The sequence below is a fragment of the Canis lupus genome, chromosome 24, assembly GCF_048164855.1.
Source record: "Canis lupus baileyi chromosome 24, mCanLup2.hap1, whole genome shotgun sequence".
Classification (NCBI taxonomy): domain Eukaryota; kingdom Metazoa; phylum Chordata; class Mammalia; order Carnivora; family Canidae; genus Canis; species Canis lupus.
Window position 1 is genome coordinate 52,739,220 of NC_132861.1, and position 10,437 is coordinate 52,749,656.

The 10,437-nt window shown below is 57.0% G+C and overlaps 1 protein-coding gene across 14 annotated transcripts in view; it reads right to left on the bottom strand.

Moving 5' to 3' along the window:
• The window catches only part of PASK (PAS domain containing serine/threonine kinase), a 34,978-nt gene that overhangs the window by 24,048 nt on the left and 493 nt on the right, over positions 1-10,437 (bottom strand). For 3 of the 14 annotated variants that reach the window (XR_012016870.1, XM_072797006.1, XM_072797005.1), the window contains exon 2: positions 1,475-1,646. Coding sequence is in view for 13 of the 14 variants with exons in the window: in XM_072797006.1 (XP_072653107.1) it covers positions 1,475-1,646 (172 nt within the window). In the remaining variant the exon portion in view is untranslated. Of the gene's footprint in view, positions 1-1,474; positions 1,647-7,138; positions 7,217-7,440; positions 7,613-8,765; positions 8,857-9,762; positions 9,805-9,935; positions 10,103-10,437 lie in introns of those variants that run through there. The other 11 variants (XM_072797014.1, XM_072797011.1, XM_072797008.1 and 8 more) reach the window with 11 other exon arrangements.

The following is a 10,437-nucleotide window of genomic DNA, read 5'->3' on the forward strand; positions in this document are numbered from 1 at the left end:
CACGCGCGGTGTTCCCGTGTGGACACTCCGAGGTCCCACCCACCCCGAGGGCTGTTCTCCTGTGTCCTTACAGACCCACAGCCCCTCCAGCTACCACCCTGCACTCGTTCCTGGAAAGTCTCCCAACCCAGGAGCTGCCTGCGGTCCCGGCCCCTCCCTCATTCGTGGACCAGGCTCAGCACGCACCCCTCCAGAAAGTCTGCTCTCGGCGACACGTCCACTGGGTCCCGAGATGCTCAGCCCCGTGGCCGATTCTCAGCACTCACCCGGCCCCAGCCCTCAGCAGTGCTGGGAGGGGGGCTGCTCCCACCTCCCAGACCACCTGCCCTTGGCCGGGCTCCCTGTCCCCCGCACCTGCCTGACCTCTCACCACCGGAAGACCCCAGGCTCGGGCTCACGGCCTCCCCTCCACCCCGCCCACCCCTCGGTGGCTGCGAACACACTCTGAACAGGAATGCGCTGCTCACCCCACACTCACAGCCCTACCCTGCCTCTGCGCCCTCCCATCTCAGTAACTGGCAACTCCATCCTTCCAGCAGCTCAAAACCCAGACAAGAACAACTGTTCCCTCCTTTCCCCTTCTCAGTTCACAGGCCCACCCTGGACCATTCTCCGAGCCTGGAAACTGCATGGCCATCTGCTCAGCCCTCCTCCTGCCAGGCTGCCCAAGCTCAGCTTGACCCTCCTCGTGGCAAGGACAGGCACTGCGACCCCGGCTCTGCCCCTGCTCCCCACGCAGAGAGCAGGAAGCCCACGCTCCTGAGGGCAGGTGCCTGGCTGCCTCAGAGACCTGCCCCGTGGAACCTCTGGCCCTCGCCAGGAGGACCCGGCATCTTCTTCCCTCTGAACACTCCCACCCTGTGCTCCCAGGTTGGCGTGGGAGCTGGGCTCCAGCCCTCCTCTTCCTTCTCTCCTCCTCCCTCCTCGGCAGCCACTTTCCCCTGGCTCTGGGCCTCCTTGTGGTCCTAACACACTTCCCATATCCTAGGTCCACCCAGCTGCAGGCCTACACCTGCTGTCTCCTAAAGCACCCCTCAGACGAGCCCTGAGCTCTGGAGACACTGAATGACCTGGAGAAACAAGCGAGTGAGTGGCCAGCAGGTGCCTCAACATCTCAGGCAGCCCCAGGAAGCAGGCGGCCCTCAAACCTGCGGGACTCGTCTGCATCCGGGAGGAAAGCACGAGCCTGCAATGCAGTCTGTAAAAAATTACTGAACTAAATCACCAAAACTGTATCTCACTTGCACGGCAGCCGCACCCAGGACTGTGCTCCACAAGCTCTGCAGCAAGGAGAGGCTCAGGCCTAAGAATCACAGCAGCACAAATGCAGCCCGACAGGGTCCCACCAGCATCTTTACCAGCGCACATGGGCCACCTCCTCCCCGACAACAGAAAACCTGACCAGAGCCTCCAGCGGCTCGTCACTTCCACTTTCGACACTGATGCCCACAGTGCCCGGGGTGGGGGGGGTTACCAGAGAGGGCCGTCCTGCTCTGGCAGAGCTTCGAAAGCCCATTCCTTCTGCTCAGGTGTCTGTGGGCCGAGGACAGGGACTCGCTGGGCTCACAGGTGGTCTGTGCAGCCAGGCTCTCAGGGGGGCCTCCGTCCTCCATCGGGAGCCACCAGGCCAGGGGATCAACCGTCAACTGGAAGACAAAGTGAACCCGATCAGCATTGGCAACAGGACAGTGGTTTCACCAACGAGCCCCTCTCCAGGTTGGGTGCAGCTCAGCCCCAAAAGGCTCCCACACACCCAAAAGCCACGCGGGCCAGGACCTACGGTGCACGGCCAGTGGACCTCAGTCCTGCTAGAAGGAGCTCTCCCAGAGAAATGCAGAGGAAGAGATGGGAAAGAGAAGGGAACAGGGAAAGAACAGAACAGGGTATGAAGGGGCCGTGACGGAAGGCCAAGGCTGCAGCTCCGCACAAACCGAAGTAACTCCCCGGCCAAGAACCTTCCCACTGCCCCCAGCACCTGCCGGCCGGTGAGGCTCTGCATGGCCCCAGCCTGCACCAAATCCGGTGGTTGGCTCTGACCAGCTGCATCCAGAAACAGCAAGGCAAAGCCAAGGTAGAGAGTCTGGAGGTGGGCCTGGCACCAGAGATTGGGGTTTTTAACTTTTTATTTTCTTTCTTTCTTTTTTTTTTTTTTTTAAGATTTTATTTATTTATTCACGAGAGACACAAAGACCCAGGCAGAGGGAGAACCAGGCTCCATGCAAGGAACCAGATGCAGGACTCGATCCTGGGACTCTGGGGTCACGCCCTGGGCCGAAAGCAAATGCTCAACCACGGAGCCACACGGGTGCCCTAACTTTTTATTTTCTAAGTACTAGTAGATTTGCCAGCAGTAAAAAAAAAAAAAAAAAAAAAAAAAGATTTGCCAGCAGTTAAGGAAAAAAATACAGAAAAACCTCAGGTGTCCTTCAGTTTCCTCCAGCAGTGACATCTTGCATAATCACCATCTAGAGGCCCAGCCATGGGCCTTGATGAGGTCAGGAGTCCGAGGTGTCAGGGCAAGGCACCCACCCCGCACCTGGGAGCCCTCCCCACCATCACCTTCCTAGTACTTGGAACCCAGTTTTGAGACCCGCACGGGCCTCTTCCCCCATCAGGGCTCCATCACGGGCACACACAGGCCCAGCTGGGGAGCTGCCTTTGCAGGGAAGACCAAGCTTCGCTTAGCAGACGGGGGCACCCCACAGGATGGACCTGCTACAGAAAAGGGGGGTGCTGGCTCTCCCCAACCACCACACTGAAAAAAGGAGCACTAAGGAGGCCCAGACCACCAGTTAGTTCTCTCCTGGCTTTAGGTCATTGTGAAGATTCACCACCAGGACAGGAGGGCAGGGACTTTGACCGTTAACAGTCTGTGAGCCAATTCATAATTGTGCATACGGTGATGACGGTGATGACGGCATGGGGCCTCAAGGAGGCTCACGCCCCAGGCCCCTCAGCTGGGAGGGCCCGGCCGACGCTCCCCTCAGCCGCCAGCTCCCGAGCGTGGGGGAGCCGGGCTCCCCACGGCAGACAGTAACTGGAGGCCCTGCTATCACTAGCACGGAAGGACGCTTAAAACACGCCAAAGAGCTACGCAAATGGAGATCAGTACAGCAGGGAAACAAAACAGACAACAGGACATCATCCACTTAAGAAACGGACCAAGGTCTGTTGAGCCCGGCACACCGTGAAGATCAATGGGAAACGAGCAGTGTTCCCCAGCACGCGAGGGCCAGGCAGCCGTGGCCTTCCAGCTCCAGCTCCCTTTTCTGCAAAATGTGAATAAGGACAACGCACACCTCACAGCGCTCGCGCGAGGACCCACGGGCTAAGCTGGGCCTACAAACGGTAAATGCCAAATAGCTGTGAGCTGCTGATTTTAAAAAGGATGAGCGTCATCACACCGGGGTAAAGTTGCATCCCTGTGAGTCACCGTGCACGAAAATTAGTTCCAAGTGGATCTAAAAACAAAAGATGAAAGTTCTGGAAAAAATAAAATAAAATGAAGACTATGATGGTCTGGATAACTTTGGAGTGGCCCCCGCCCTTCAGAGCGGCTAGGGCTCACGGAGAATATCGGTCCATGGCATCTCGGAGCTGCTGAGAGTGAGACACACACTTGGGAAGCTAAAGGTGCACATGAGCTGGAGCTGGAAGCGTGAGAGTCACCCTCAGGGGCGGGGGCTCCCCTCAGAGAAGCGGGGCGAGGAGGGGAAGTGTGGCCTCCGGGCAGCAGCAGGGCCCTTGCTAAAGCAATCTTCCCAAAGGCAAAGCAACCTCAATACAGGTTTCCAAGAGCAAGACCGACCACATACGCTCCCCTCCAGGGGTGCAGACAAGGAAACAAGCTACCTTCAGGGAGTCTACAGAAAAATAAAACAGGTTCAGACACGTGAGAACATCAGATATCAGAAATATCACGTGTTTAAAATGTGAAAGATGAAAAAAAAAAAAATGTGAAAGATGGGAGTCACAAAAGTGAGCAGGACAAGGGTTTCCCAAAAATAACTTCATATTGAAAGAACCAAACCAGCTTCTTAAAATTAACTTCTTTAAATTTCAGCATTAAAAAAAAAATGAGGGATCCCTGGGTGGCGCAGTGGTTTGGCGCCTGCCTTTGGCCCAGGGCGCGATCCTGGAGACCCGGGATCGAATCTCACATCGGGCTCCCGGTGCATGGAGCCTGCTTCTCCCTCTGCCTATGTCTCTGCCTCTCTCTCTCTCTCTGTGTGACTATCATAAATAAATAAAAATTAAAAAAAAAAAAAGATTTCACTACAACCAAGTGGGGTTTATCGCAGCAATAAAAGGTTTAACCTTTGGAAATCAGTCAACACAATTCACCGTATCAACAGGCTAAAGAAGAAGAAGAAAAAAGGAAAAATCCCACAATCATAGCACGTGAATTGATGTGAAAAAAGCATTTGGCAAAATCCAACACCCTCTTCCTTCGTGGGAAAAAACACTCAACAGTTAGGAGGAGAGAACATCCTCCAGTGCCCCCGGTGCCCTGGAGCATCCAGGAAGCGCCAGTGAGGGACACGCGCCTTCCAGGGTCAGGAGCGAGCGGGGAAGCCCATCTGGCCTCTTCTCCGGGCACCAGGCACCGGGCACCGGGCACCGTCCTGGGGGCAGAGCCCGCACACAGAGACAAGAGGAAATAAAAGGCACGTACGCTGGAAACCGCGGCACAAGGTTGTCTCATGCACAGGCGACGGGGTCAGACACGGAGCAAGGGCTAGGGTTTTCCTAAGGAGACGACAACCCTTCTCTGGGGCGTGGAGGATAAAGGCTTTAAACAGACGCTGCGGAGGAAGGCTGAGGACCACAAGGAAGCGCCTGGGAAATGTTCGGCACCACCAGCCCGGGAAACGCAGTCACACCGACAGGAGCTGCCTACACCCGCTCGAGGGGGCCGCGGCTGCCAAGAGGGGAGGCACAGGCTGCGGGCCAGGAGCGGGAACCCGTGGGGAGGGACACACCGCGCTGGGCGGCCGCCTGCCCGTCCCCCCGGGACAGGGTGATCGCACCAGTTCCCACCCAGGAGAGGAAAGCGCACGACCGCGGGGGCTTCCACGGAAACGTGGACTTTATTCAGAACAGCCCCCAACAGGAAACAAGCCAAATGTCCCCCCACAGGCGAAGAGATAAGCCAGTCAAAGCACAGCCACGCAGGGAGCCCTACTCGGCAGCAGGAACGCACGCTCGGGAGGCAGTGACGGCTCGCGTGGGTCCCAGAGCCGAGGCTGCCAGAGAACACGTCCTGCGGGAGCGCGGGCAGGCAGGCCCCATCAGGGGCAGACCCTAGGGGCAGATCGCGGCCCCTGACCCCCCCCCTCCCCCCCCCAGGGCGGGAGGCCGTGGATGGCTCCCCACTCACCTGCGGCCGCAGGTGTGCGCTCAGCACCTGACGCTCCCTGAACTGGGCACTTAACATCGGCACGTTTCATTGCCTACATCGTCTCAATAAAGTTGAATTTTAATGCCGATGACTGAGTAGATTTTTTTTTTTTTTAATTTTTATTTATTTGTGATAGTCACAGAGAGAGAGAGAGAATGAGGCAGAGACACAGGCAGAGGGAGAAGCAGGCTCCATGCACTGGGAGCCCGACGTGGGATTCGATCCCGGGTCTCCAGGATCGCGCCCTGGGCCAAAGGCAGGCGCCAAACCGCTGCGCCACCCAGGGATCCCTCGATGACTGAGTAGGACGAGCAGGCAGGCATTGCTGAAGAGAACACTAGAGGATCGGGAGATCTACCTGAACACATGACCCAGAACGCCACGCAGGGAAACCAGAATATAAGAGAGAAGAGATAAAGAGAGAACCGAACACCTACGTGGGGAGAGAGGAGAGGAGGAGCGAGAGCAAGCAACCCTCCACACTCAGGGAATCCACAGATCCAGGCCCCTGAGGGGGCAACTCAGCCTCACAGATGTGAAAGCCCGACAGGAAGCCGTGGTGAGCTGCGTGTGCGTGTGCGTGTACATGTGCGTGTGTGCGCGCGTCTGGGCGGGAATAACCAAAGCAACCAAGGGAACAGACACGGCCCACCAGGGCCTGCGCAGCTACCAGCACCGACCCCGGGCTGCGGGGACAGTGCCTCCCCGGGACACCCCGCAGGCGCCGAGCGGGGATGCCTGGCCAGCGCCACAGGCAGCCAAGAAACCACCGAAGCACAGCGAGCACAGCGAGCACACGCCCCACGCACAAAGCAACATCTGGGACATCAGGGACTTCACCTGTGAAGCTCAAAACAGTAAACTTCCAGAAGAAAATTAGACTTTCTCTAAGACTTCGGGCAAGGAAGGTTTTCTTCAGTGAGACAAAAACCTCTAGCTGTAGCAGAGGGTGATAAATTTAATATTAAAGCTGAGAATGCTTGTTTGTTAAAAATATCACAAACAAAACGATATTAAACCCCAAACTGGGAGAAGGTATCTGCCACATATACAACCAGGAAATTAATACTCAGGATACTTTAAAAGGTCAATAACCTAAAATTAAAAAAATAATAATAATATAGATACACACAGTTCCATGGAAAAATGGAAACAAAAATTTCACAGATGAGGAAGAGGCTTTGCTTTATCAGCATAATCATGACAATGTCACACCTACTAAATCAGCAAAACCTAATGATTCTAACAATATAAAATATCAACACAAATGTAGATCAATAGGAACTCTAACAGGGACACCTGGGTGGCTCAGCAGTGAGCATCTGCCTTCGGCCCAGGGCGTGACCCCGGGGTCCTGGGATGGTGTCCCACGTCGGGCTCCCTGCATGGAGCCTGCTTCTCCCTCTGCCTGTGTCTCTGCCTCTCTCTCTCTCTCTCTCTCTCTGTGACTATCATAAATAAATAAAAAATTTTAAAAAATCTATACTAATAAAAGAGAAGAGAGGAGCACCTAGGGGCTCAGCGGTGGAGCGGCTGCCTTCGGCTCAGGGCATGACCGCGGGGTCCTGGGATCGAGTCCGGCATTGGGCTCCCCGCATGGAGCCTGCTTCTCCCTCTGCCTGTGTCTCCGCCTCTGTCTCTCATGAATAAATAAATAAAATCTTAAGAAAAAAAAAAAAAGGAACTCTAACAAATTAATATAATGTCTTCAGAAAATAATTCTGGTCATATACTAACCTACTAGGACAGTATATTCTACTCTTCGGTTTATAGTCTATAAGATCCTTGCACATATACAGCAATGTTCAGGGCAGCCTGGCTCACAATGGCAAAAGAAAAAAGGAAGAAAAGAGAACAGTCATCAACAAGTAAACAGTTTCAAAATTCTGGTGTATTCATGTTACGAGTTATAACAATGAAAACAAATGCTATACACATGAGGACAAATCTTAGCAATATAATAAGTGAAAAAAATCAAGTCACAAAATTCCCTTTTTACACCGCCCCACGTAAATACATTGTTGAGGGGACACACAAACCTTGGGCAGGTTCCCTCTGAGGGCCCAGAGGCAAGCTGGGATGCAGGACGGCAGGACGGCCCGGGGTCTTTCCGTTCCTAATGTGGGCAGTGGGCTTAAATGTGTTCACTTCACTGTTATGATTCATGACTGATGTCGCATCTATCCTTTTGAGTGAATCAATCAGCATATACTAAAAGGTTAGGAGATGTACAGACATGTATCTATCCAGGGTGGGATGGCTGGAAGAGCAACAGCTGATTATGAACCAAAAGGGTAGGAAGCAAAAGAGAAACTGAATAACTACTAGAATGTGTTGCTTTCTTTCTCTCAGCATCGAAATAGACAAATTATTTTTATTATTTTTATTTTTTAAGATTTTATTTGTTTATTTATTCATAGAGACACAGAGAGAGAGAGAGGCAGAGACACAGGCAGAGGGAGAAGCAGGCTCCACGCAGGGAGCCCGACATGGGACTCGATCCCGGGACCCCAGGATCACACCCTGGGCTGCAGGCAGTGCCAAACCGCTGCGCCACCGGGGCTGCCCCACAAATTATTTTTAAAATAAGTAACAACACGATCATAGTTTCATTTCTACTTCTACAACCAACCTATCAACAAAGCACAGAGACTTGACTATAGCCTCAGACTACACTGTGGACATTACAGAGCTTTAATTTGTAAAAAAAACAAAAACATGACTCTTCAGACTACATTGTAAGTTTACTAATAAGTACATTGTAAATACTATAAAAGTTTACTTTGTAAAAGTAACAGGGAGAGGAGTTAAGGCCAAGTTGGTCTTTCCTGGGAAGCCAGGGACAAGCGGTGTCTAAAGCTGACAAATCAAGGAGTGGACGTAAGAAAGGTGAATCCTTTTCCCCTTTGTGTCTTCTGTGCCCTGAGCCAGGGCCACACTGCACCCCACATCCCCACCACGGGGGACCGGGGCCTGTGCAGAGCCACCCGGGGCCTCCAGCTCCACAGGCACAGGCCAGCTTCACGCGGCCTTACATCGCTCTGCTTTGTGTGGGTTTAATTCCAATGTGAACCAGAAACACCTGCCAGTCCAGCCTTAAGTTTTTATTAAGTTTTTCTGGGTTTGGGGGTTTTTTGTACCTGCTCTTGGGGCCTCATATGCCTGCCCAGGCAGGCAGCTGGGACTTTTTCCCAAATACTGACTTTACAGGGCTCTGTGGCTGGGAGCAACACGACCACACAGGTGGTGTCCAAGGAGCGCTCCAGGGTGGGGGTGAGGGTGGGGGCTACACCGATACAAGCAGGAAACAGGGGTGGAAAGATGGAGAGGGGAACCCGTAGACCAAACGTGGCACAGCACCGACCTAGATTTACTGGGTGATGAGGTGCAGAAAGCAAGGGAATGAAGGGTGTCAAGACCGCATCCGAGTGTCACGCTCAGGCCGCAGCCTTCATCTGGGAAAAGAGACGATTGAGCATAAAGCCAGGTTTGTCTGGGGCACCCCGGTGGAGGCGACTGCTCAGCAGTGGGTGCACACACAGATCTGTGCACGGGGGTGTGGGGGGGAGAGCAGGGGGTGGAGGGGAGGGTGGAGGGGGGTGTAGAGAGCTGGGGGGAGGGGGCAGAGATCTGGGGGTGGTGGAGTGGGGGGGAGAGCTGGGGGTGGTGGAGAGCTGCGGGGGAGGGGGGAGAGCTGGGGATGGTGGAGGGGGGAGAGCTGGGGGAGGTGGGTGGAGAGCTGGGGGTGGTGGAGGGGGGAGAGGGAAGGAGAGCTGGGGGGATGGCTGGGGGTGGAGAGTGGGGGGGAGAGCAGGGGGTGGTGGAAGGGGGGAGCTGGGGGTGGTGGAGGGGGTGGAGGGGGGGTGGTGGAGAGTGGGGGAGAGCTGGGAGGATGGAAGGGGGTGGAGGGGGGAGAACTGGGGGTGGTGGAGAGCAGGGGGGGTGGAGAGCTGGGGGGGAGCTGGGGGTGGTGGAGGGTGGGAGAGGGAGGGAGAGCTGGGGGGATGGCTGGGGGTGGAGAGTGGGGGGGAGAGCTGGGGGTGGTGGAGAGCGGGGGGGGGGGGGGCAGCGGGAGAGCGCGTTGGGGGGAGCGGGAGGGGGAGCCAGAGGCGGGGGAGCCGCGGGGCGGGGGGGCCTGCCACGGGACGCGCCTTCCCGCAGGAGACGGGGCAAGGACGCCTAGAGAACGCAGGCTGCCAGCTCCGGGCGGACTGTGCGCGGGCGCGGCCGGGCCCCGGGCACCCCTACACACACCCTCGTTCTCCCCGGGCCCCCCCCCACACACACACACACGCGGGTCTCCCCGGGCCCCCCTCCCCCTACACACACACACACACACACACACACACACACACACACACACCGGCCTCCCCCACACACGCGGGTCGCCCCGGGTCCCGGGCCAGGGCACCGCAAACGGCCGCAAGGTGGCAGCGGGCCCCCCCGGGCGGAGCCGCACGGAGGGGACGCTGGGGGCGCTGGGCTCCCGGGCTCGTCCGCCGGCCGCCTCCCCCGGGGCAGGCATCCATCTCACCTGCGGCCCGCCTGGGCCAAGCCGCCAAATTCGCCTCGCCGCGCGGGGAGGGGCTGATCGGCCGCACCGGCCAATCGCAGAACGACTCGCGTCGATGGACAGGCGCCGCGAGCCAACCAGTAGCGCCTGTGGGCGGGACTCCGCGAGCCGGCGCCCAGAAGCCCGCGCTAACGGTTGCTAGGGACGCACCGGTCTCCCCTTACGGCGCCCCGGAGGAGCCAAAAGAGACGGCGCCCCCGCCCACCGGGTCTGACCAACTCGGCAGCTCTGGTCTCCGAATCCGGAAGGGTGAGCGGCGCGGGGCTCCCCGTCTGCAGCCCGGGAGGCGGGGGGCGCGGGGAGGCTCCCTCAGCGGCGGGGCCGGCGGAGGCTGCGGCCCGCAACGATGGGCGACGTCCCGGACCCCGACGGGCGCCCCCACGCCGGCGGGCGGCCCCGGCTCCGACCCCGGCTCCAGCGCGGGCGCCCTGCGCGGAGCGTTAACCGGAGGCAGCCGCCGCTC